The 27,859-nt window shown below is 36.6% G+C and overlaps 3 protein-coding genes and 1 pseudogene across 3 annotated transcripts; 3 read left to right on the top strand and 1 right to left on the bottom strand.

The window, feature by feature from the left end:
* The first annotated feature begins 2,450 nt into the window (after positions 1-2,450).
* LOC132627722 (G-type lectin S-receptor-like serine/threonine-protein kinase At4g27290) lies at positions 2,451-6,084 on the top strand. Its single transcript, XM_060343278.1, has 6 exons — positions 2,451-4,225; positions 4,358-4,596; positions 4,726-4,936; positions 5,054-5,291; positions 5,378-5,528; positions 5,624-6,084. Exons 1-6 carry the CDS (start codon positions 2,938-2,940, stop codon positions 5,912-5,914), a joined length of 2,418 nt encoding a protein of 805 aa, XP_060199261.1. The 5' UTR covers positions 2,451-2,937; the 3' UTR covers positions 5,915-6,084.
* A 1,499-nt stretch (positions 6,085-7,583) lies between these two features.
* On the top strand, positions 7,584-9,998 carry LOC132629057 (G-type lectin S-receptor-like serine/threonine-protein kinase At4g27290). The gene is made up of 2 exons (XM_060344799.1): positions 7,584-7,658; positions 9,243-9,998. Exons 1-2 carry the CDS (start codon positions 7,584-7,586, stop codon positions 9,996-9,998), a joined length of 831 nt encoding a protein of 276 aa, XP_060200782.1.
* A 346-nt stretch (positions 9,999-10,344) lies between these two features.
* Positions 10,345-27,810, top strand: LOC132629058 (G-type lectin S-receptor-like serine/threonine-protein kinase At4g27290; annotated as a pseudogene).
* Positions 18,312-23,924, bottom strand: LOC132624173 (uncharacterized). The gene is made up of 7 exons (XM_060338994.1): positions 23,353-23,924; positions 22,785-23,221; positions 19,266-19,317; positions 19,078-19,175; positions 18,892-18,948; positions 18,535-18,809; positions 18,312-18,382 (listed from the first exon to the last, which is right to left on the bottom strand). The coding sequence occupies exons 1-7, from the start codon at positions 23,857-23,859 to the stop codon at positions 18,312-18,314; spliced, it is 1,497 nt and encodes a 498-aa protein (XP_060194977.1). The 5' UTR covers positions 23,860-23,924.
* Positions 27,811-27,859: the final 49 nt, after the last annotated feature.

The raw sequence follows: 27,859 nt of genomic DNA on the forward strand, positions 1-27,859 counted from the left end.
CCCACCCACCCCCCCCCCCCCCCCAAAAAAAAATTGTTTTGAAAAAAAAAATTTGAATTTCTTTTTGGTTTTTTGCACCACCCCACCCCACCCCCTCTCCAAAAAAAAAAATTAATTTTGTTTTGAAAAAAAAAAATTGTTTTTTGCACCCCCCTGCCCCCCCCCCCCCACCCCAAAATTAATTTTGTTTTGAAAAAAAAAATTGAATTTTTTTTTGGGTTTTTTGCACCACCTCACCCCCTCTCAAAAAAAATAATAATTTTGTTTTGAAAAAAAAGATTTGAATTTGTTTTTGGTTTTTTGCACCACCCCAATCCCCTGCCCCAGCCCACCCACCCCTACCTCACCCCACCCCCCAAAAAAATTAGTTTTGTTTTGAAAAAAAAAGTTTTGATTTTTTTTTTTTGTTTTTTGCCCCACCCCCACCCCCTTTCCCGACACCGCACCACCCCCTCCAATAAAAATTGAGGGTGGGGGGTGGGTGATTGTGGGGATTGGTGTGGTATCGGTCCACACCGGGGGCGGGGGGCGGAGGGGGGGGGGATGTGGTGGTTTAGAAAATTCAGAAAAAAATTAAATACTTCAAAAAAAAAATTTGGGGGTAGGGGTAGGGGTGGGGTTGGAGTGGAGTTGTGGGGCTTGCGTGGGTATTTTCCTGAAAATGTTTTCTACCAATCAAACGAACATGAGAAAATAAGTAAGAAATTCACTCATTTTTCGCTATTCAAACGAACATGAGAAAATAAGTAGAAATTCACTTATTTTCCAAGAACATATTTTTCAGGAAAATATTTTCTTTGGAAAACATTTTCCTTCGTACCGAACACACCCTAAATGTTAATTAGTCTTGAGAATCGGTGTTAAAAGTGGCTATTTGCCCATTTTTTTCCGAAATATAATCACTATGGATGGGGTTAGATTTAAAGGCCCAATTGGACAATTCTTAAAAAATTCTTTTCAGTATCCATTGACAGTGGACATTTGTGCACATGCCTGGGGCGAACACGACTTCTTCCAAGGGCAGATGATTTCAAATGGTTAAATCCCATTAATTTTCTTCATCTTCTCTTCACATCACCTACTGTGAAGGTGGACCTCTCGAATCAATAGAGTTTGTGGTCAGTGTCAAAATGTTTAAAGATGTTGTGCTGTACCAGCACTATAAAAAAGAAATAGAATTTTTTCCTACCGATATTTAGTGAGAAATTTGTGTTATAAAATATGACTATCCCAATCCAGCTCACTGGAAAAACACATGATGAGAAACAGATTCCTATTGCAACACTGGAAAACTTCTTAATTTTTTCTATGTGGAAAACACTATTATTTGGGTTTTTTTCACCGACATTCAGTGGGAATAGCCACCAAACATTTTTTAGTGGGAACTTTCAGTGGAAAAATAGTGATTTTTTAATAGTAAGGCTGTCTTGAGAAAATAAGCCATCAATGTCATGAATTATGCATTTTGGTCATGTTTAATTGAGCTATGAGGTGCCCATCTTATGGACAATTATTTCACTGTTTTCTTTTGATTCTTTCACCATCTTACAGTAAAGAAAATCATGGGTGGAAACAACAAATTAAACGATGGTTATAAGTGAAAAGTGTTTTTAAGTTTAAGAAAGCTTACCTGTAGAAATCTTTTAGATAATCTAATAATGATTTACATTGACGGTATATAAAACTTAAACTCACATTATATAGTTTAAATAATCATATGGATTAGAGTGTGTGTATATATATATATATATATTGAAAAAAATATGTATGACCTTCCACATATATAAGGGAAAAACTGAAGACCTTTGCCCAAAAAATATCTTTGCCATTTGATCCATGTGCAATCGAAAGTTAACTCGATGCCAAATATGAAATGTGGGTACATGGAAATCCAGAAGCTTGATTATGAACTCAGTTATTATTGTATATTAATTTAAAAAAATCACCGTCTCCGAAGAGTGAAGCTCATCATTGTAATGGCCAGTTTGATGACTTCCAAAACATGAATTTACGTGTGGGGTTGGACTTGGTCCTCGATATAACTTCAATAGTCCTTGAGTGACCTCCTATCATATTGAAATAGTATAAAAACTTTGACAATTTCCTCCCTTCTTTAAGATGTGCATACATCTAGTTAGAGAACCAGAAAATGATTTAAAGCCACATTAAATGGTCTGACAATTGGGTTTCCTCACTTATCCAAAATCCTGGCCAAGTTGTCTTAGATACTCCATTACTCCATGAAAACATCTATTTGTTTTTTCGGTGAGACTTGGAGTCAACGCTTGAGACATCACTAGTCATAATAAATGTCTGCGCTTAATAGGCTAGTCTTTTAGATTGGACTTTTTCGACCAGTTTAAAACAATTAGTATCAAAATAGGTCGATGCATGCTTGAGGTCATTGGCACTCAAGAAGGCCAATGGTTGTGTGCCAGTGTCCTTCGTGGATTGCAAAGAGAAAGAAGAGAGGACTGAAATGAGGGAATACATAGAACATATAACACAATGGCCTACTTAATTTTTCCTATCCTACTAGTACTATTTATTTATTTACCCCTTAACCCACTTCCTGCATCACATGCTCTTACTCGGACCCCACATATAATTTGTTAACTTCACAAACGTACCCTACACCATGGTCTCTTGGCCATTTCATTCATAACAGAGAAGTAAAATAATCAAATTTTATCAATAGAACAAAAGAAGGTATTGTCAATGCATGCATAGGTATCATGAATTCATGATCACAACTTAGCCTCGTCTGCACCACTGTTTTGTTTGCTCAATGATTGTGCCTATTATCACTATGATCTACAAGTTGGTTAGGTCTCAGAAAAAAGTATAAGAAAAAAGTGTGTGTGTGTGTGTGTGAGAGAGAGAGAGAGAGAAATAAACACGCACACACACACACACTTGAAGAAGGGCCAAAACCTGATGATGGAAGCTAGTTTTTTCCTAGTACTTTTTATACTATCTTTCTACTCTTCTATTCACAAGATTTATTCTACTACAACAGATGCGATCACTACAAATCACTCCATCACAGATGGTAAAACTATTGTTTCATCTGGCGGAACCTTTGAAATGGGATTTTTCAGTCCCGGTGGTTCCTCAAAGCGATATATTGGGATATGGTACAAGCAAATTCTTCCTATGCAGACAGTTGTATGGGTTGCCAACAGAGAAAAACCACTCATGAATACATCTTCAGTTGTTTTGAAGGTCTGCAAGCCAGGAATACTTGCTCTTCTCAATGACAAGAATGAAACTCTATGGTCCACTAACACCTCACGATCAGTCCAAAATCCAGTTGCACTACTTTTAGATTCTGGTAATCTTGTTGTAAAAGATGCAAACGATGGAAATTCAAAAAGATTCCTCTGGCAGAGCTTCAATAATCCAACTGATACGTTCTTGCCTAATATGAAGCTTGGCAAGAATTTTCAAACTGGCCAAGAGGTTTACCTTTCAGCATGGAAGAATGAGAGTGATCCAACTCCAGGGGAATTCACTCTACACATTGATCCTACTGGATATCCACAGACCCTTGTAAAACGCGGCACAAGAGTATTAGGTAGCTCTGGACCATGGAATGGTTTACGTTGGAGTGGGGATCGCGCACCACCACCAAACCAAAGCAGCATTTATAAAATTCAGTTTGGTTTCAATAAGGAGGAGGTTTACTATAGTTATTATTTCATTAATAGCTTGGTATTATCAAGGTTAGTCCTGACTAACAATGGTTATATGCAAGGCCTCATGTGGGTGGATCAGACCAAGAGTTGGCTTCACCTTACTTTACCTCCTAATACATGTGATACATATAGCTTATGTGGTGCCTATGGGAGCTGTGACATAGAAAATTCCCCTGTTTGTAGATGTTTGGAAAAGTTTGTCGCTAAATATCCACAACAATGGGAAAAGGGAGATTGGTCAAAAGGGTGTGTTCGAAGGAAACCTTTCGATTGCAACAAGGAACATGCATTTTTAAGATATTCCGGAATTAAGTTGCCTGATACCAAGTACTCTCAGTACAATAAGACCATGACACTCGACAGATGTAGGCAAGTATGCTCGAGCAATTGCTCTTGCAAGGCTTATTCGAGCCTAGATATAAGAAATGGAGGCAAAGGTTGCTTGTTTTGGTTTGGGGAGTTGATTGACATCAAAAAGATGCCTGGGGGGCAGGACATCTACATCAAGATGGATTCTTCAGAACTAGGTAACAACTTATGTTTAAGAATTTTCCAATGATGTGTTTTTAAACTTAGATTTTCAATTCACGGAGACCATACAATGAAACAATAGTGGCCTGTCTTGATTTGTTGTAGCTGATAGAAAAAAATTGCTGTAGTATCTAAGGCAGGTTCGAATGGAAAGAAGGCAACGATACTCGCAGTGAGTTTCTCACTATTGGTGGCAATGATTCTGCTTGGCCTTATTCTGTTGATGTACAGATGGCAAAATAAGAAACAAAAACTTAAAGAAGAATTTGAGCTTCCACTGTTCCAATTGTCGACAATAACAAGAGCCACAAATAACTTTTCGGTGAACAACAAGATTGGAGAGGGTGGATTTGGGCGAGTTTACAAGGTATACACTGAAATTTGTTGGAACAGTTACCTAATTTTGCTTAGATTAGTGTATCAGAGATTATCTTCATTCTACAATATTCTTGTGTTCGTAAAATACGCGTTCTTGATATACTGTTGCCATTTGTAGGGAGTGCTGGAAGAGGGACAAGAAATTGCCGTGAAGAGACTATCAAGGACTTCCATGCAAGGATTTGATGAATTGAAGAACGAAGTTATCTACATTGCCAAGCTTCAACATCGAAATCTTGTGAGACTTTTGGGTTGCTGCATTCAAGGAGAAGAAAAGATGTTGATCTATGAATACATGCCTAACAAAAGCCTGGACTCATACATATTTGGTTTGGATTTCTCACCTAATATTTAACTTTGTTATATTAGTTATAACATGTAGATCTAGACCTAGGCAAAACCATGTTAAAAAAAACAACTAATTCATTAGAAAGCTTATTTTGTAGATGAAACAAACAGCAAATTACTTGATTGGCCAAAGCGTTTCAACATCATAAACGGAATTGCTCGTGGCTTATTGTATCTCCATCAAGATTCTCGACTAAGGATTATCCATAGAGACCTTAAAGCAAGCAATGTTTTGCTAGATATAGAAATGAATCCAAAGATATCAGACTTTGGCTTGGCCAGAAGTGTTGCAGGGAATGAGATGGGAGCAAACACCAGCCATGTGGTTGGGACACAGTAAGAATCTCTAATATCAAACAAATTGCTTTCATATAACATCTTGCTTCTTCAATTTTATTGGTGTTTTTTTTTTCCTGGCGCAGTGGCTACATGTCCCCAGAATATGCAGTAGGTGGGAACTTCTCTATAAAATCAGATGTATTTAGCTTTGGCGTCTTGGTGTTAGAGATTGTGAGTGGCAAGAAAAATAGAGGATTTGTCCATCAAGATCACAATCTTAACCTTCTCGGTCATGTAAGCACTGAATAATTTGTATTACACACACAACTCATTTTTTTTCTTTACAATAATAGAATTTGTCCTGATTAATAAGATGTAAACGCAAACAGGCATGGAAGCTTTACAAAGAAGATAGGTCCTTGGAACTAATTGATGATCAACTAGCTGTTTCTTGCCATTTTTCTCAAGTTTTAAGGTCAATCCAAGTGGGTCTATTATGCGTGCAACAATGTCCAGAAGATAGGCCAAACATGTCGTCTGTGATTATGATGTTGGGTAACGGGCATGGGAGTCTACTGCCAGAAGCTAAAGAACCAGGGTTTTTCCCAGAAAGAGAGGTACTTGATGCAGACACAAGTTCAAAAAATGAAGTCACAATCACAATGTTAGATCCTCGGTAGATTGAACACAATAACTATTTTGATTTGTGTGCACATGAGAAGTTTTTTTTTAATAAATCTTAGAACTTTGATTCTTGAAAAATACAGCAATATCTAAACAAAACACCGAGTTAAATGTTTCTACCTGAACGTGTTATCTACTTATGAATGAAATTTTTCCTATTTCTATTGTTCTTTGAGTATAGACATTAGATATGTCTTATAACAAAACTTTTAAAGATGTTACTTAATTTGTTCTCCAGAACTAGTTAGCTATAACAATTAACAAAGCTTATCGTGTAACTAGAAATCACAAAACCATATTAGTAGTTGAAAATTTCCACTTTGCAACTCTATTTATTAGTTAAAATATATTTAGAAAATGGTACAGAGTTGCAGATTTTAAGCAGCACTCTACTCATATCAAACCAAACATCCTTGCGTGAGACGCAGCATAGAACACAATGACATTGCGGTACAATAATAAGTAAACTGGAATATTGTGTTTACCTGTTTCTTAAAAGCAAAATAGTTCTTGAATATCTAATCTGCATGGTGTACTCCATCAATTCATCATCGAAAGGTACAAAACTTTGGCTTCCCCTGAGTAGTACCACAACTGAAAACCAACCAACTCAAACTTATCAAACATATCAAATTTCTTTGTTTAATTTCTAAAGCTGTCAATATTATAATGCTCTCTCCTCAACAGGAAAAATAGACCCAAAAGAGAAACAGGGTATTACCACAAATAAATAGTCGATGAGATGATGAAGAAAAGCCATGGGAAAGAAGGGGCAATGGGACAATGTTCTAATGATTAATTTCCCTTTTGAAATCAATAAGGGTTACAAGTTACAACTAATTTAATGTGTGTGCATATAGTTCAGGGCAGTTTTGATCCTTTGCTTTTGGGTATAAGTTGTTTTTGTAGTCCTCTGTAAGATTTTCTCCCTATAATGTCTCGCAGTAAGACTAAGGTTATTCCTCTCTCATGCTGCAAATGGTGCTATAGTGCAAAATCTATGGCATTTAGCGGGAAAAAAAGAGGCAATGGTGAAAATTAACTGGTGGACTAGACATATATGACAACATCTATTGAAGATTAAACCAATGATCAAAGTCCAGCCACTGTTGGACTAACTTCAAGTGACTGCTAAGGTAACCTTATATTGAATTTATTAATGATACTATCTGAAAACGATTTTGATTCGCAAATTTAAATGAAATATTTGGTTTTCATCACAAAAGCATGATCATGTCTGCCGGACAGTTTGGAAACCATTAGATGAGAGCATAAAAGAAACGACTGCATATGCACCGTCTCATACTCAAACTATATATACGTATACAAACATATATACACACACAGATTAAATTAGTTGTATCCCTGACCAACTGTTATAGAAGATTAGTGGGGCATCACAATTACCCTTTACCAATCTAAACTGGTGCTTGGGCTAGAATTAGTGAAGTTGTAATCGAGATGTTAGTTGAAAACTATCTACTCCTTAATTTCCGTTCACCGATCCAAGATTAATTTTGTTATCTCAGTGTTCCCTTTTCTGCTAGCCCAATGACTACAGAATGAAGCAGGGGTAATTTACGAGAATGACTTTGGAAATGAGTTATCTTGAATTTTTTACCCCAATGCCATGGGTAAAACTTTAAATTTTACAACTTTTGCCCCATGGGCACTTTTTACCATGAAGATTTTCCCATGAAGCAAGCGGAGTTTAATAATTCAAGATCACCAATTTTCAAGGTCATTGGGTATAATTTCCTAATGAAGCAGAGTTACATGCTACTATGGAGCGTGAACCATGATTAAAGGTCAGTTTCTAGTTGAAAGAGAAGGGTAGAAAGTAGCCACTTTATAATGGAAAAATGAATACACATATAGAGCACACACTGTGAGACACGAACACTCTTGAAGAAGGTCAATGTGTAATATTGCTGCACGTTTTGGTGTGAGAACTTTGGGACAAAAATAGAGATGAATAAAGAATTGTGTGTGAACCTGTTGGTTGCTTCAGGTATCTTTGGAATGGACATAGCAGCCTGATACTACCATATTAGGCAGAAAATGACTTATCATATTAACATAACAATCACATGAAATTTCCATAATGGTCCATTTGTTTTACTAATCAAATGTTAGAAACAGCAACGTCAGCACTTAGCTATTCAATTCACATTGAATTTGGCTTTCAAGTCTAAATCATAGTCAGCATCAGAGGTGGCAATTTGAGTCCATATTTAGAAGATTAGCCCATTTTACTCACATATTAGCGAGTTGGGTCACTCATATTTCAGGTGGGTAAAATATGGGTTTCAAGTCTCTCTCTAATCCATAAAAATATGGGCAAATATGAGTAAAATATGAGTATCCACATAAGAACACACTAGACTCAATGACAACTCATTTTGAAAATGAAAAATTTCTTTCTTACCTCTCACCCCAACCCTTACCCTACCACCCACCCCGCCATTCCCCCTCACCCCCCACACACTTTTTTTTTTTAATTTCAAATACTTTATTTTTCTTTTATAAAAAGCTTATAAAAAAAGGAGAATTTTTTTTCTTACCTCCCACTCTGATCCCTACCCCCACCCCCCAAAAAAAAAAATTCAATTTCATACTGTATATTTTACCTTTATAAAATTTTATAAAAAATGGAAAAAAAATTCTTACCCCCAACCCATCCCACTCCGACAAACCAACCCCCCCCCCCCTCCCCCAACAAAAAAAAATCAATTTCAAATATTTTACTTTTATAAAAGTTTTATAAAAAAATGGAAAAAAAATTCTTACCCCCCCCCCCCACCCCCCACCCCCCGCAAAATCAATTTCATATATTTTACTTTTATAAAAAAATGAAAAAAAAAAATTCTTACCCCCGCCCCATTCCCTCCACGTCCCCCACCCCTGAAATTTATATGAAAAAATTAATTTAACTGGACAAAAGAAAAAAATTATAAACATACACTTGTATGATATGGGTTAACCCATAACCAACCCAGCCATTTATCACTCAACCCATATTTACCCACATAAAATATGAGCGGTTTGAAACCCAACTCATTTTTGTTCAAACTATTTTCAATTAAATCAAATCCAACCAAACCACCCCTAGTCAGTATATAGGTAATAGGCGACCAAAGGCTTCGTCATCATAAAGACATCAATAATGAATGCTACTTTCTTCCTACTTTTTCTACTGTCTTTCTACTCGTGTATACACAAGATATTTTCAACTACAACAGACTTGATCAATACAAATCAATTTATCATAGATGGTGAAACTATTGTTTCATCCGTTGGAACCTTTGAGATGGAATTTTTCAGCCCCAGTGGTTCCTCAAAGCGAGATACATTGGGATATGGTATAAGCAAATTCTTCCTGTGCAAACAGTAGTATGGGTTGCCAACAGAGAGAAACCACTCACCATTACATCTTCAGTCATTTTGAAGGTCGCCAAACTGGGAATACTTGCTCTTCTCAATGACAAAAATGAAATTATTTGGTCAACTAACACCTCAAGATCAGTCCAAAATTCAGTAGCACAACTTTTAAGTTCTGGCAATCTTGTTGTAAAAGATGCAAATGATGAAAACCCAGAAAATTTCCTATGGCAGAGCTTCCATTATCCTAGTGATACAAAATTGCCTGATATGAAGCTTGGCAAGAACTTTCAAACGGGGCGTGAGGCTTACCTTTCAACATGGAAGAACGACAATGATCCAACTCCAGGGGAATTCACTCTTCACATTGATCTTACTGGATATCCACAGTGCCTTGTCAAACGTAGCACACGTTTATCAGCTCGCGCAGGACCATGGAATGGTTTAGGATGGAGTGGGTCACCCACACCACTACTTCTACAAAGCAGCATATATACATTTCAATTTGTTTTCAATAAGGAGGAGGTCTCCTATAGTTTTTCTCTCACTAACAGCTCGGTTTTATCGAGACTAGTCCTGACTAGCAATGGTTATATCCAACGCTTCATGTGGGTGGATCGGACCAAGAGTTGGCATCTTTACCTCAATATACTTCTGAATAATTTTGATACACTTATGTGGTGCCTATGGGAGCTGTGACATAGATACCCTGTTTGTGGATGTTTGGAAAAGTTTGTACCTAAATATCCACAACAATGGGAAAAGGGAGATTGGTCAGAAGGGTGTGTTTGGAGGACACCCTTAGATTGCAACAAGAAACAAGTATTTCTAAAATATTCTGTATTCAAGTTGTCGGATACTAAGTACTCTCAATATGATACAACCATGACACTTGAAGGGTGTAGGCAGGTATGCTCAAGGAACTGCTTTTGCACAGCTTATTCAAGTTTAGATATAAGAAATGGAGACAAAGGTTGCTTGTTTTGGTTTGGGGAGTTGATTGACATCAGAGCTGTCTGGAAGAGGGCAAGATATTTACATCAAAATGGATTCTTCAGAACTAGGTAAGAACTTATGTTTATTTCCCATTTATGTGTTTTAACTTGGTTTTTCATCACATTGAGACCGTACTATGCAACAATATGAGCCTATCTAGATTTACAGTGGCTGATTGAAAAAACCGGTTGTAGTATCTGAGGCAGGTTCAAATAGAAAGAAGGCAGAGATACTTGCACTGAGTTTCTCAATGTTGATGGCAATGATTCTGCTAGGCCTGATTCTATTGTTGTACATATGGAGAAGGAAAAAGAAACTGAAAATCAGAGAAGATTTTGAGCTTCCACTGTTCCAATTGTCGACAATAACAAGAACTACAAATAACTTTTCAGTCAAGAACAAGATTGGAGAGGGTGGATTTGGACCTGTTACAAGGTATTTAAGTGCAAATTTGCTGGAGTAGAGATAATTTTCATTACGCAATATTCTGTCTTTGTAAAATCTATGTTCTCCTTCTATACTTTTGCCATTTCTAGGGGGTTCTGGAAGACGGACAAGAAATAGCTGTGAAGAGACTCTCAATGACTTCCATGCAAGGACTTGGTGAATTCAAGAACAAGTTATCTATATTGCCAAGCTTCAGCATCGGAATCTTGTGAGGCTTCTAGGTTGCTGCATTGAAGGACAAGAAAATATGTAGATATATGAATACAAGGGTGTCAAATATGGCCCAAAAGATAATGACCTGCCCAGTCTGCTTAAAATTTTATGGGTTGGGCTCAAGATAATTTAATATGGGAATTTTACATGGCATGACAAACTTATACTAACTAATTATATTTAGTAGCTATAGTTTGTTTTAATTACGTTCCATAGCAAACATCCAACCGCTAATCACATCCAATAATGGACACGGTAAAACATTGGTAAAAGAAACTGTATCCCATTTCACACTTTTCAAACCGTTTTTCTCTCTCATCGTGTAGCAATCTTCTCCGATTTTTTCTCCATTTCGCTTATACACGATCCTCACCAGATTCACTCATCCTAAATTGTAGCCACACACTAATAGGTAAGGTATTGGGTAGTTTTTTAAGTTTTTATTGTCTGTTTTGTTCTCTACAATCTTTTCTCTATAATTTTAAGGAACAAATTTTACTTCATTGCCAGGGTTTTTGCGTTTTTATGCAAAAAAAAATCTGCCATTGTTAGGGTTTTTGAAGCTTCGAATTTGGGATTAATGGCGGACGGAAGCACTCCATGCAGAATAACTAGAGGTATACCCACTAATGTGCAGTTTTTTGATGATGCTCCATCTTTTGATTTGTGTATCTCTCAAGATGAACAAGAAATTGCAGGCTCTGTTTCTAGAGTGGCTGCCCAGAGTAGTAGTATCAAACGAAAAGATGGAGTTCAGACTCCGTCAAATTCCAAAGCATCCGTACCTAGTACTGATAAGCGGAGAAAACTCATCGATGATGCTTCAGGGAGCAAGGGAAAAAATATTGTTGTAGATGTGCCTCAAAAGACAGTGGAGGTACTGTATTTCCTTTCATGAAGTTATGAATACAATGTATCTGTGTATTTTTAGTTTTTCAATCTCTGATACAATTTTCCCCTTTTTATTTTACAGTGTATTTTAGTCGTGAATACAATGTCATATTCTGTGTATGTGTTTTGTATATGATTTTACTGTTGAAAATACAATGCAAATAGCTACACTGTATAAACTGAGTATTTTAGTTTTGATACAATATATATTATAATGAGTATTCTACATTATGCACCTTGCCATATATCTTTTTTTAGAGTTTATGTATTTTAATTTGTAGTTGTGGTGAATACAGCATAGCCGTGAACACAGTGCAAAAAATAGACACTGTATATGTAACTGTATTTTAGATTTGACATACTGTATCATTCATCATTTTTTTATTGATATTTTGTTGAATCAGTTATTTGTGAAAGATCCTCCTACACATTCGGTGCACATGAGTTGTTACACAAATACGGAGGTATTTAAACAGCTTAAGGACAAACTAACCGCTGGGCAGTACAAATTATTCGGGGATACGTGCTTTGGTGTATTCCTCCAGATGCAGCATTGTGAGGTCCAAGCACAGATGGTGAGGTGCTGCATGGTGAGAGAGCTCACGAATAGTTCTACCGATGTTTTTTTGATGGACATAAATGGTAGGGAATTGCGCTTTTCTATTAGGGAATTCGCACTCATTACTGGTTTAAAGTGTATTGGCAATGAAGACGATTTTACAGTCAACCGAAAACGGAAAAACAGGATATTGGAACAATATTTTGGTGGGTCTAAAAAATTGCCAAAAAAGGCTGATTTGGTTGATTGCTTCATGGACAAAAATTAGGGCCTCAATGATGGCGATGCCGTTAAGATTGCTATATTATATTTCATACATACGTATATCTTGTCCAATGAGAAGAATGCTACAAGGATACCAAGTCTACATTTTGAATTGGTGGAGACTGGTACATACAGAGATTTCCCATGGGGTAAGTTAGCATTCCGCGATTTGATCAAAAGTATCAGCCAGAAGATGACTGTTGAGAAAAAGTTTTATAGGCTTCATGGAATGCCCCTTGCCATGCAAGTATGGTTGTACGAGTGTTGTTCATGTGTTGACAACACTCTTGCAGTTAAGTCGGGTGACAACATCCCCAGAATTCTTAATTGGAGGACCATAGAAAGCCAACCAACTTTTAAAGACCTCATGGACGGCATGTTTAAAGAAGATAACAACCCGGTAATTTGTTGTTCCAACTCTTTGAATTTTGTATCTTAATTTCTCTATTTTAATTTTGTATACATACATATTCAAATACATACATATTTGAAGTGTCTGATTACAATAAACATGAAATCAAATAGTAAGAGTGTCTTGCAGATTTGACATTAGTCTAGAAAGGGCCTGTGAATTCCATGTTATGCCATTTTCAGTATTATAGTCTTGTTGTGTTTACTTGTATCAAGTTCTGAGATCTGTTGAATTCATTTGAAATTATGTATCCTTGTTAGGCACTTTGAATATTATGGTGGTGTTATGGCTATTTGCATCAGGGTTGGAATTTGTTTGGCTTGTTTGAGGACTGTATATTGAACATCCTGTTGGTTGGAGTCTAATTTAGGACTTAAGATTTTGTTTGAGACTGTGTAATCATGCTATACAAATCTGATGTATATTGAACATCCTGTTGATTAGGAGATGCATTCATTTGACAACATAGTGCCGACCATTAATGAGGTTGCTTGTCTTCAATTGCCCCCGCTTGTCATTGGTGTGGCACAAACTACCACTGCCTCAATTCCTGTAGATGATGATTTTGATGATTTTAGTTCTACCCCACCTCACAAGAAACGTAAGGAGAGAACTGTTGGAGGTTCTTCATCCAAGAAAACAAGTTCTCGCCCCGAAACAGTTCCAACTTCCAACATTAATACCCGTGGGAAGATGCCTTTTGTACAATCTAAAATGCTAGTTTCTCCAAACTCCGATTAGCAAGTGCATCCAAAAACCCCATTTGTCCAGCATGACATCCCGACAACCAACAAAGAAGACGAGTTGTCTCTCATAAGGCAAGATCTTGATGATTTTAAGAAGTTGGTAAGAGTAATTTACAGCTTTCAATTATTTTTATATCATGTTTTTTGAAATTGTATGATAAGCATACTATATTGATATTTAATTCAAAATTCAGGTCAAGGACGAGTTTAATGATCTTCGCACAACTATGAATGATCTTCGCACAACGATGAACGATCTTCACACAACGATCAATGACAACTTCACAAAGGTTCTTCAAGTTATCAAAGGGAATAATGCTTCGGACAAGGTAAAACCAAACAATTAAAAACACTACTATATTCAAGTCAAATAAATATACATTTTTTTTCCTTACAGGGGGATGCCAGCGAATCTCTATTTCAGCGGCATGACATTGGAATACATCGCTCAGTTGATGACAACATCTTTGATACACCACCAAATCAAAATGAGACTTTAACAGCTCATATTCCAACTGAGGTAATTAGTCTGTATCAGCTTATATTTCATTGTATTTCAATTTTATTGATGTCTAATTATGTGTATACATGAATATAAATGAATACAACTGCACTGACTGTATGCATGAATACAACTGATGTAGACATCTACTGTCTGTATACATGAATACAACCTGGGAACACAACTGGCTGTGTATTTTTGTATTGTATGAGTGTATACATGAATGTATATATCACTGTATATGGTTAAATCTGCAAACAAATAGAATATTTCTTGATTACCGATTTGAATGTATACATGAATTAGAATTAGAATTCAGGAATGTATACATGATTAAATCTGGTGTCTATGTATATGAGTACTGATTTTTGATACAGATACAACTGACTGTATGTGTATACATGATCGTATATATGAATATAAGTATAGGGTGTATATGAAAGCATTACTGTTGTATCTGTGGTTGTACATGAAAGCATTACTGTTGTATCTGTGGTTTCTCAACAACCATCTGTTGAGAATAAGACAAACACTTCCCTCTCCCAGAAAATAGAATCCTCCTAAGTCATCACTGAAAAGATTTAACATATACAGAACTGTAATACCTTGAATAGTAGTTCTTCATCAATATAATCCACCTAGTAATATTATTACTTTTATATTAAAGTGTCACATGATTGAATGAAATAGCATGAGCACCAAAGCTTCTTTAAATGACATTTGGTTTAAAAAGTTTTATTTTCGAAAACAGCCAAATGAAGTTCATTTCATCTCGAAGACCAACTCCAAATCGTTTCTTCAAAAGAAAACTAAGAATTTCATCCATGAAAGTCCTAGCTTGAACACCCTCTATCCTAGTGTCCTCATTTACTGGTACGGTTTATTATTCTTTCTTTTTCATTCTTCCACTAGGGAAATGAATGATTACATAAAATTGGTCATAACATTGATATCAGAAATATTACAATCAAGTCATATTGAACTCACACTCCTCTTAAGCATTAAACTCATCCTACCATAAAAGAAAAAGGAGCTGGTCATTTTGATATGTCTTATCCATATTCCAACTGATGTAATTTGTCTGTATCAGCTTATATTTCATTGTATTGCAATTTTATTGATGTCTAATTATGTGTATACATTAATATAAATGAATACAACTGCACTGACTGTATGCATGAATACAACTGCATGTGGGCATCTACTGTCTGTATACACGAATACAACCTGGGAACATAACTGGCTGTGTATTTTTGTATACATGAGTGTATATATCACTGTATATGGTTAAATCTGCAAACAAATAGAATACTTCTTGATTACCAAATTGAATGTATACATGAATTAGAATTAGAATTCATGACTGTATACATGATTAAATCTGGTGTATGTGTATATGAGTAATGATTTTTGATACAACTGATTGTATGTGTATACATGACTGTATATATGAATATAAGTATACCGTGTATATGAAATATACACAAAGTGAACAAAACAAATTCCTCTTTAAGTGTGCAAAAAACTGGAAAAAAAAAAGATGCTGAAAGTGCTGCTTCACTGTTTGCTTAATTCCGTAAAAAAGTGTCATCTAATTTTATCGTAGGGCTTCGGATCTCAGATTCCAATTGAAACAGCTAAAAGAACAGTTGATGTTGTCCACATTGCTCTTGATGGCATGCATAGCAATGAAGGAAGTCCCATGTCAGTTGGTGTATCGTCTAGTACAGTTTGTGGTGTTGCAGCTGATCCAAAACAAGAGAAAAAGCAGAGCATAGGTGATGACAAACAGATTGTTCAGGCAGTACAACATGTGGCTCAGTTTGAGTTGGCAGACGAATTGCTTCCATCTCAAAATACCATATCAAGAATTGTGATGACATTGCGTAAAGAAAGGCGCCCCGGGCCATTGCAAATATCCCCATATATGACAAATTTTGGCTCAACTTCGGGTTTGTATTATTGTATATTTCACTTTTGTATGCTTGTATTCCATTTTTTCTTGTATTGCACTTTGATTTAACTTATTTCAAGCAGGTAGTTCAGTTAAGCTGACTGAGATATTTGACAAAAAACACCCATTTGAGGATAATTCCATCACGAGGCGACATGATGACAAGCTCTTTGCTGACTTCTCAAAATGGTTGAGGGAGGGTTTGCTTGTTAGACATGATACCAAGTAAGTTATTTTATCTACCACAGTTAGCTATTTTAATAGATTTTTCAAAATTATGTTACATGTATGTCGTATTTACTTTACAGAAAGAACAAAGAGGACCATTACAAAAAAGGGAAGGCAACACTGCCCAAATTTGTGGACTTTGGTATTCAGAAAATCAACGACAAAAATTGGTTTTACCTTTTGTTAATGGATGGACAGATGTGGAATGATCAGGTGCGATGTATCTTTATTTTTCAAAAATAGTATATATTAGCATGTCTTCCACGCTTACTGTTTGTATACTTCTTTTTGTGCAGCATATTGATGTCATCTTTTACTACTTCCGAAAGAAAGCAAAGTATGACACAAGTAGCAAATTCAAGTTTACCACTGTCGACTGTGTTTTCATGACAAAGATTGACGCAATAAACACAGTGTATGCTGACCCGGATGGTGCAACAATCGGTGGAAAACAGGAAGATATTTTATGTGAATACGTGAAAGGCCACCGGTTGCAATGCACTGTCCCGTGGCATTTTGTTGACTATGTATTTATCCCAGTCAACGTGAAAGATAAAAATCATTGGCTGTTGGCAGTCCTATCATTCATGGACAGACGTTTATATATTTATGACTCCTACCGATCAGCAGGGCATGATGCAGCTGTTAAGTCAGAAATAGACAAACTGGCCTCACTGTTGCCTCTGTACTTACATCTCACTGACTTCTATGTTGAAAAAAAAGGAATTGATTTTACTCATCACCCGGCATACAAAGACAAAGCACCGGCTGATAAGTTTGAAGTTGTGTTTGTTGACAATCTGCCACAGCAAAGTCCCGGTAGCATGTACTTCTGTTTATTTATTCTCTATAATAACATAGACGCAAATAATTTATTGTTTTAAAATACATATCTTTTTTCATATTTGTAGGGACTGCGGGATATATGTTGTTGCATTTGCGGAGTATTTGAGTCACGAAGAAGCTATTCCACCCAAAGATCTTGATGCTGAGTTACTTCGGACGAGATATGGTGCACTTTTGTGGGTTTATGCTCAGAAGAAGAATGAAGTCGATGCCGTAAGCGACAATGAGGCTCCTCCAAAGCCAGTTAGAGCAGCGATAGATTTTGATCAAGTTGAATTAAACATAGTTAATTAGATTCAAGTTTCTTGACCGTAAAACAGATTATGATGGTGTTTTCATCCTTTATGTTGTTGACTTTTTGATGCCTAGAAGGCAATTGTTAGTATGAATACTCAATGTTCAGCTACTTTGTTAATGAATACATTCTGATTTTTTTACAATGTATTCATGTTTTGTTATATCTCATAGTTGTATTCAGAGTTGAATCAATTGCGGTTATTTTGATGGTTATTTGAATCAAATGAGGACACATCCCTTGTAGTTAAGAAACTTTTGGATGTGCATTTCATCGAATGAAGCAGCAATTATTTTGCATTCATAGCAATATTTCACACATAGTTGTATCCGTAATCAGTAATGTATTCACTTAAAGGCTGTATTCACACAAAATTATATTTTGGGATTCTTGGATACAAGCTAGTGAAAAAAGTTGTATACGCATTCAGAGTTGGATTCACACATTGCTTTATCGAGCATCAGCAGATGTTGAATACATCCACAGACAGAATTTCCATCTGCTGTATTCACTCAAAGTTGTATACACATAATTTCCATCTGCTATATTCACTCAAAGCTGTTTACACATAATTAGACACCACCATGGCTACAAAAACCACCAGAAAGTCTGGAAGCATGCCCTGCCAAGTTACGGGTCAGATTATCTCAAATACCCGATTAATCAGCTAAGAAGGGAATTAAAAATGGACAAAAATCATCATCACCAGCACCCGTTTCCACCAGCTCGACTGGCAGCACTCAATGATCCAACAAAAGCATTGTATTAGCATAATTCTTCAGCCGAGGGTCTATCGGAAACCACGTCTTTACCTCCAAAGGTAGGGGTAAGGTCTGTGTACACTCCAAATGAGGACACCATTTGATATGATATGTAAACAACCATCCAAAGAAACTGTTAATGTTATTACTCCCTCTGTTAAATTTGTTAAAAGGGTTGTTTGAATTCTTGTAGTGATTAAGAAAATCATTGGCAGATGCAAAGAGTGGCAACCACCCTTTTCAATGAAAAATGCTGAACTCCCTGTAGCCTCATTCTCTCTCTTCTGAGTGTTTGCTTTGCTCATTTCCCTACCTTTTGCTTCCCTAAACTGACAGAGAAAGTGAGGCTCAGATCTGTGTAAAGCTCGGGCAAAAGATAGTCTGGCGACGCCATGGCTGCAAAAACCACCAGAAAAACTGGAGCATGTTGTATACAGGTCGGATAATCTCAAATACCCGATTAATAAGTTGTATTCACACGTTGTTGTATCGAGAATCAGCAGATGTTGAATACATCCACAGACAGAATTTCCATCTGCAACCAGTAATGTATTCACTCAAAGTTGTAACCACGCAAAAGTTGTATACGTATTCACAGTTGTATTCATACATTGTTGTATCTAGTATCAGCAGATGTTGTATACGCATTCTCTATTGTATTCACACATTGCTGTATCTAGTATCAGCAATGTTGAATACATCCACAACAGAATAGTCCACACAAAGCTGTTCTATTGTATTCAGAATTGTATTCACACATAGCTGTATATGCAAACAACATATACAGAAAACAACGAAACAATATTTTGTATATTTGCAATCAGTAATGTATCCACACAAAACTGTATTCACAGAAAATTGTATTCTGGTTCCGGGATATCTTGGATACAATTCATTCAAATAGCTGTAGAACATAGTTGATAGATATCATTCATTCAAAGAAACTGTTTCTGCTTTCAAATTTTTAGAATAGTATAAGTGCTAAACTTTAGTATTGGATGTTATATCCCGTATTTTTGAACCTCGGAGTATCTGCTGGGGTGGGGCCCACACACCGAGATTTTTTTTGGAACATCTGAAAAGTCATATGAATCACATATGTAAAGTTAAACACAACTCATGAAGTACCCTTGGACCAAATCAAAGTGGAAACCCTCCAAACGAATATTTTTAAGAAAACGTTTTCGGGTGACCTGACTTTGGGGGGGAAAAACTGTATTATAAGTTTGGAATTTCGAAAATACCTTGAAATAGAAGTTGTAGATAATTGAATTAGCTTTCCATCCATAGGTCGTGGGTTCCCAGGTGACGTCGGTACAAGGAGTTATGAACGTTTTAAGGTCGAAAGGTCAGTGGGCTAGGCCCAACTCGGGACCAACCGAGTTGGCCCAAAAAAAAAAAAAAAATTTAGGCCCAATGTTTAAGGGATGGCCGGCCAAGTGAGGCCCAACCCATGGCTTTAATGAGTATTTCCATGTGCTAATTAATTATAAAGGGATCAATATCCCTTAGAAGGTTCAAGAGACTTAGAAGAGAAAGAAGAGCAAAACAAGAGCAAAAAAAAGAAGACCATTTCGGGTTTGAGGTGCAAAAATTCACCACAAAAAATCTTGCTCCTAAAATTTTTCTTTTGTGGTTTTCCTACTAAGTTAAGGTTCCTTTGTAACTTGGTATAGTTGGATTGGAGTGGGGAGCATTAGAATCACCAAAGTGATCACATCTCCAAGTGAAGAAGACTTGAAGAAAAGGTAAGAATTTCTACCTTTTTATTGTGTTATGAAGTTTTGATTGTGTTGTAGTATATAGAAATGTGTTGATTGTATGGAAAAATGGAAGTTTGCAAAGTGGGTGTGTGTTGTAGGTGTGTAGCCGTGGGTATGCAGAATTGTATAGCCACAATGTGTTGAATTTATGTTATATTCTAGTTGTGATTGTGATGAAATGCATATGGGAATTGAAAGTTGGATGAATTTAGTTGATATTGGAAAAAATAGGCATATGGCCGTAGGGTGTATATGGTTTGGGATAGAAAGGAATTGAGTTGTTTAGTGTGTTAAAGTGTTGTTGTGATGTTTGTAATGTAAATGAAGTTAGAATGATATAAGTTTGTATTGAATTGGAATGTAGAAACTTATGTCGTTTTAGTATGATTTTCCGACATTAAGGAAATGAAGTTGTTTGGTTGCTAATAGTGATGATCATTGATGAATTTGGAAGTTGGAAACTTGTTATGAAGTTGTATGCCAAAGATTTGATGTTTTGCATAAGTTATGACTTTGGCGGAAAGTTGTATATTATGTATATCGAGTGTATATCTTGAGGAAAACGATATGAAATGTTTCTAGAACTATATGGTGATGATCATGATTGTTGTTGACTGTGAAATTATTGATCTTAGTTGAAAGTTGGGTTGAATTGAAGATTATGTCAACTTGTGAGAAAAATGACTAGTTGAAGGATATTTATGTTTTTAATGTTCATTGTTGATATTGATGTTGTCGTTTGGGTTGTTGTTGATGATTTCTAGCCGAGTTGAATTCTCGGGGTGCTATATGTATAGGGGAAGTGCTGCCGAAATTTCGGTAGCCAAATATGCATTAAGTTGAAACTTTGGTATTCATAGCTTACAATTGGTAAACTTGACCAATTGCAGTTTTTCGACGAAACGGGAAGTGAGTTTGGAAAGGCTTAAGGAGCGTGAAAGGTATGTAAAGCAACCCTATTCCTTCCCTTGGCATGCCCCTAGTGTGTTAGGGTCGGATCCGGGCCTCGAAGGACCTTTTGGCCCTCGGAATCCGCAAGACAAAATTTCAGTTTTTCCTTCAGTAGAATTGAACCTCTTTGATACGTTTTTTCTGAAATTATGCAAACTTGCTCTAAATTATTCAGAAAGTCATAGAATGTCTGTATAACCTCTTTAGGTGACACTATATGCTTAGAGGGCACAATTTGAGCCCGCCGCCTTATTTGTCCCGAGGCGGGCCCACTATTTACGGTTTTGCCCCTAATGTGTTAAAGCTTCCTTTTTAAGCGATTTTTGAAAGAAATGTTTTAATTACCCTACTAATCGCTTAACGAATATTATTTTAAATATTCTGTTAAATATTATAAATTATTTTGACACTCGGAATGACTTCGGGAAAGTTATACTTCTGTAATTTATTATGATATCCGAAATACATTTATTATGATTCCGTCCGACTCCATTGGATTGGTTTGTCTTTGATACGCTTCATCGAGTCTTTGAAAACATTTATGATATTTTTAAATTGCATTAGTCTCTCACTACTCCATTCGTGGATGTCCCAATGTTTCCCACACTGAGCCCGGGCCAGGATATGTTGTCAAGCGTAATTCTCTGCATTGTTCGCCGCGCCCCGATGTGAGGGGGCAGGTATACGCGTATATGGGTCTGTGGAGTATGATGTGCCATGTCCGCCTATTCTGATCTGATCTGTTATGGCCATTCTGATATGACATTTTATGATACGGGGCCACGCCCCCTTTTCTGATTCCTCTGTATTGTGGCACCAGTGTCGGGAGGGTGACCACGTTCTGTCTGCCGAGTCCCGTGGCAGGGATCGGATATGATATGACATATGTTTCTGTACACATTCTGTCTGATTTGGAAATATGCATTTGACACTCTGGATTTTGTACCCATTTTCTGTAATCATTATGATTTGACTTCTGTGATTCCGCTTTACATATTCAGTACATATTTCGTACTGACCCCCTTTCTTCGGGGGCTGCGTTTTCATGCCGCGCAGGTACAGACGACAGGTTTGCTGATCCGCACGTTTAGGATCCCATTTCTGCTATTTTGGGGCGCTCTCTTCTACAGAGCCCATCTTTTGGTACAGTCTGTCACTGCTATCTGGATATGTACTTTGTTCAGGGTATGACGGGGCCCTGTCCCGTCTTATGATTATGATATGTTCTGTAGAGGTTTGTGGATACATCTGTGTGGGTTCTGTACATATGTTTGGGATACTTTGTTCTATGATGGCCTTATCGGCCTATGTGTGCCAAGTCTGCTCTTTTTGATAAATTCTGTGGCATCCACTAATATTATTATATTATTATTCTGACAATATGCTAATTTGGGTATCGGGTACGTATAGGTGCCCAGCTAGGGCACTGGTCGCGGCCCACGGGGTTGGGTCGTGACAGGTACAGTTTTAAATCATGAACCAAAACAAACCAGACACTTCAATGCTTTCATATAAAATCGTTTCATTTATTCAGTGTTCCAACAAACATACATGACCAAAAATCAAGGAACATAAACGACAATCGTTCTTTGCAGTTGATTTTGTCCAATATTGAAAAACATTAGACAACAATATTTACAACGGAACCACCAACTACTTTCTTTGAGGCTCATTTGTACAAGAACGCCTATTGTGTCCAACATGTCCACACCTACTACACGAATTTGTACGTTTAGTTGAAAACCATTCAGATAAAGAATTATCGCGCTTCTTCTTTGGCCTTCCAGGCGGTCTCTTGTATCTCGGTGGAAAAACTACCTCTTCCAAAATGTATTCAGGTATTTTCCATTCACTCTCATCGGGTAGAGGATAAACTGGGATATTATAAGTCTTCATCACAGTTTCAGGTTTGTATATTTTTGAGCAATAGTTGTCGGCTGTGAGATTTTTTTTCTTAAGAATAGCCCAGGCATGTGGGCAGGGAATCTCCTCCATCTGAAACTCTTTGCAACTGCATGTCTTCTTTTCAATACAAACTATGAAACGCCGCCCCTCATCAATTACCGTGTGCACGTATTCGGTTGATGGTATTACCTAAGAAACTATACAAAAATATATTAGGATGTTACAGGGGTATTTCAAATAATATATAAAGTTAACAATCATACAGACCATGAAATATACCGAAGAAATTAAATACACAAACAGATACACAGAAAACTAACCGTCATGCGTGCAGATTTACGCTCATTAATGGAAAGCATTTCATTAAATTTCTTCCCAAGTGTTGTGAATGTATACGAACCATTTTGTCGGTTAGTGAAATTCCAGCGCCCAAACATAATCCTAACTTCTTCCAGAAAATCAAATATTGGCAATTCTCTTGCTTGTACGAGAGCTGAATTGATAGACTCAGCAATATTAGACGTCATTGTCCATGCTCGGTTGACTGGAGCATAAAGCCTAGACCACTTTTCCCTGCCGGCTAAGTCCAAGTAATCCTTTACACGAATATCCACCGTCTCAACCTTTTCCATTAGCATGTCAAACTCATCCTGCGTATACGCTTTTGCCATTGCATAGTACACCCCACTCAGAACCTTGTGACTCTTTCTATATTTATTGTATACATTCTTCCAAAGATGCCATATACATGCAAAATGGGGAACATTAGGATATACTTTGGATACAGCCTTGATGATGCTTTCATGCCTATCAGATACAACACACATGCTCTCCCGTAGCCCATAAGCTTCCTTGAACTGTTCGAAGAATCACGTCCAAGACTTATCATTTTCTGAATCAATCACGCCATACGCCAAAGGTAGTATGTTCCCTGCAAAATCAGTTGAATACATTTTTTTTTTTAGTTCTCTAAGCTTTTTATATAACTAAATGATTGATTTTGACATACCTGCACCATCCATCGTGCTCGCTGAAACAAATGTCCCATTATATGTTGTTTTGATGTGGCTGCCATCTACAACCATGATGGGTCGACAACATTCAAACCCCTTTATAAATGCATACAATGCTACAAAAAGATACAAGAACTCATTTTCAGATGTTTTCTTCATTCTTATAAGAGAACCTGGGTATGTTTTATCCAAAATGTATACGTATCCCGGCAATTTCTTGTATGACTCGGCTGGCTCACCCCTTAACTCCGTCATAGCCTTTTCTTTAGCACGCCATGCTTTCATGTATGGCACATCCACCCCAAAATCATTTTTAACATCATCTACTATATCACTAGGCACATACTTCCTCTTATAATTTCTAAATTTTGGCTTAATAATTCCAGCTATAAAACCACTACTAGCTTGATGTTGCGTATACACCTTATCCTTCAATGGACATGTATGTTTCTCTACGAACTCTCTGATTTTGAACATAGCTGATCTGTTGATACTTGAAGCTTTCAATTTCCACTAACATTGTCTGGAAAGACATGCAAGGGTGTAGCTGCAATACCGGACACGTATATATACATATACAGTCGAAAAATACACATTATATGATTATTCAAAACAGTGATATTTAGAAAATATATAAATAATCAAAACACACATATAATCATGTATTCAAATTTAGTAGACATACATGTAAGCAGTTTAATACACTACCCTAGCATAATTGTATTGAATTTATAGATGTATACAAATACATCAAAAATATCAGTAACTAACTAACCTTACAAAATTTGACCTCTCTGTTCGGAATTGAAATCTGTTGTCAATAGCATACTTCGTCATCACAGCTTTCAAAGTTTCCTTATCATTGTATACCTGATTTACCATGACTTCTTTTTTATTACGGTTTGAAATTATGAAATCGTTCTCTCCTCCGAATATGACTATTTCCTTACTAGAAGTTGATGTCGCCAGTGCTATCGAATCATTAGCATCCATTTCGTGTATACCATTTGTATCCGCTAATGCTAGGCTACCTTGAATAACAATTTCGCCCGATAGACTGTATTCACTCGTCCTATCAGCTGTTGTGATACACAACGGATACATCTCGAACTGCCTAGTCTCTTTCTTCAGTTCAACATACACCCGGACACTCATGTCGTTGTGTATTTCCATAGGCATCGAATTACCGTCGATCATATATTTGATAGTGATTTTTTTGATACTTGTATCTATTCGCACTTGCTTCGCTATTGCATCAACTAACTCATCATACGAGGCATACTCTTTGCAAACTACTGCATCTATAGAGTAATTAACGAAACAATTGTCATCGTTCCAAAAACCAGAATGTCGAATTACCGCTGTTATATTAGACATTACTTGAATTTAGAACGCAACATTCAGGACTGCAACAAATTAGCAACAAAATCATCCGTAAGACTGTTGTATCATCTATATCTGTATAAATTGGTCAGAAACATAAATTGAACTAGTAATTACCTTTTGTTGTATATAATGGCGACGAGATGAATCCAACAATGTCTGTATAGGTCAACAAAAAGGATTTACGTAAAAACTGATACATACAGCACCGAATTTGACATACACAGACGCAAGAGATTCACAATTAAATTCTCAGATCGTTTTATGCATGGAATTGGTATAATTGAATTCTAAATTTTGACTGAAATTGCTCTGTTTTCAGCTATTGCTGATGCAAATTTGAATTCAAATTCGAATGTATGGAGGAATAAAGAGTCGTGTTAATTTTTGGAAGCTATCTGTTAAGCTTGATTTTAGGAAGATTTTATTTTTGTTTGCCATGTTTAAAAAGATTTGGTTCCAAGATTTCAGCAACTTTTTACTTATTGTATCCGGAATACAGCGTGAAACCATTGTTTGATACACGTTGATAAATGGGCTGGATTAGCTACGTTACGTAAATAACGAAAGTGTTGCTACAGTGAATCTTTAAACCCTAAATGTTAGTCATTTGTGAAATTTTCCCATTTAATATTAGGCTGATTTTAGCCCAACTTAATATAGTCCATTTTAAAGTGATCTACAACAGGCAATAACAGGACTGGGGGTGGTCTTTAATTTTTACCCCTCAAAATGGTAGTCTTTAAATTTTGCCCTTCAGGCATATTTGCATGGACAGATTTGTAAAATTCTGCCTTGAGAAATTGTTTCTTGCGATTTTTTATTGTTTTTTTTTTTACTGAGCTGGAGTTCAAACCCACAACCCCGGGGTATTAGGCGAAGGACAAAACTTAAAGCCCACCAATTTGAAGGGAAAAAATTAAAGACCACCCCAAATGAAGGACAATCCACAAAAAAAAAAAAAAAAAAAAGATCTCCAACTTAGCCCAATACTAGCTCGTTTTAAGATTTACTTAAATTTGAATTTATTGCTTGAGATTTACATTTTTTATTTATGTATACACTTTTCTTGTATCAAATATCTTATAAATTTGTGGTGTGTTTGATATGAAGGGAAATATTTTTCACGAAAAATGTTTTTCTAGAAAATAGACCCTTCAAAAAAATTGGGGCAAGTGGGGCGGGTCATGACCCAGCCCATTTTTAGCCCATTTCAGTCCAATCCAGTTTAGCCCAAGTAACTTTTGGGCCAATGTTAGCCGAACCCAATTATCACCTCAGCCCATTTTGATTGGGTCAATTTCAACCCAACCCACTCATTTGACACCCCTATATGAATGCATGCCTAACACAAGCTTGGATCCATACATATTTGGTTTGGATTTCTCACCTTCTGTACAAGCTAAAATGATATAATACTTTGATCTATTAGTCATGACATGGACATTAAAACCAAGGCAAACTCGTGTTTCATACCGGCTAACAAGAAAGCTTATTTTGCAGATGAAACAAAGAGCAAATTACTGGATTGGCCAAAGCGTTTCGACATCATAAATGGAATTGCTCGTGGCTTATTGTATCCCCATCAAGATTCTCGACTACGAATTATACATAGAGACCTTAAAGCAAGCAATGTGTTGCTAGATCAAGAAATGAATCCAAAGATATCAGACTTTGGCATGGTTAGATGTGTTGCAGGGAATGAGATGGAAGCAAACACAAGTCGTGTGGTTGGGACACAGTAAGAATCTCCATACCATATGTCCAAAGTACTCTCATATAGCCTCACCTCTTTAATTAATTCTCTTGGCCTTGTTTTTGCACAGTGGCTACATGTCCCTCGAATATGCAGTAGATGGGATTTTCTAGGTAAAATCAGATGTATTTAGCTTTGGCGTCTTGTTGTTAGAGATTGTGTGTTGCAAGAGAAATATAGGGTTTTTCTATCAAGATCACAACCTTAACCTTCTCGGTCATGTAGGCACTCTATACATTGTTTGTATTACATATATAACTCTTTTCTTCTCTTAACAACAGATGGAATTTGTCATGATCCATGAACTTTCTAAAACAGGCATGGAAGCTTTACAAAGTAGATAGGTCCTTAGCTTGGAACTGATTGATGATCAGCTAGCTGATTCTTGCCATATTTCTCATGTTTTAAGGTCAATCCAAGTAGGTTTATTATGCGTGCAACAATGTCCTGAAGATAGACCAAACATGTCTTTTGTGGTTCTGATGTTGGCTAATGAAAGTCCACTGCCTGAAGCTAAAGAACCAGTTTTTTTCACAGAAAGAAAGGTACTTGATGGAGCAAAAACAGGATCGCAGATCGGAAATTCGAAAAATGAAGTCACAATCACAATATTAGATCCTCGGTAGTGTGTGAACACAATAACTATTTTGACTTGCGTGCACATGAAAACGAAAT

This window comes from Lycium barbarum, chromosome 2, assembly GCF_019175385.1.
Source record: "Lycium barbarum isolate Lr01 chromosome 2, ASM1917538v2, whole genome shotgun sequence".
Classification (NCBI taxonomy): domain Eukaryota; kingdom Viridiplantae; phylum Streptophyta; class Magnoliopsida; order Solanales; family Solanaceae; genus Lycium; species Lycium barbarum.

Excerpts from the sequence above, each read along its gene's own strand:
- LOC132627722 (XM_060343278.1), top strand. The coding sequence starts at position 2,938 with ATGATGGAAGCTAGTTTTTTCCTAGTACTTTTTATACTATCTTTCTAC. Across the intron at positions 4,226-4,357 it reads GATGGATTCTTCAGAACTAG|TATCTAAGGCAGGTTCGAAT; the intron begins GTAACAACTTAT and ends AAATTGCTGTAG. Across the intron at positions 5,292-5,377 it reads AGCCATGTGGTTGGGACACA|TGGCTACATGTCCCCAGAAT; the intron begins GTAAGAATCTCT and ends TTCCTGGCGCAG.
- LOC132629057 (XM_060344799.1), top strand. The coding sequence starts at position 7,584 with ATGGGCACTTTTTACCATGAAGATTTTCCCATGAAGCAAGCGGAGTTT. Across the intron at positions 7,659-9,242 it reads CAAGATCACCAATTTTCAAG|CCCCAGTGGTTCCTCAAAGC; the intron begins GTCATTGGGTAT and ends GGAATTTTTCAG.
- LOC132624173 (XM_060338994.1), bottom strand. The coding sequence starts at position 23,859 with ATGTGTGTTGTATCTGATAGGCATGAAAGCATCATCAAGGCTGTATCC. Across the intron at positions 18,949-19,077 it reads GATACTAGATACAGCAATGT|ATGGAAATTCTGTCTGTGGA; the intron begins GTGAATACAATA and ends TACTGGTTGCAG. Across the intron at positions 18,810-18,891 it reads GATTCTCGATACAACAACGT|CCATGGCGTCGCCAGACTAT; the intron begins GTGAATACAACT and ends TGGTTTTTGCAG.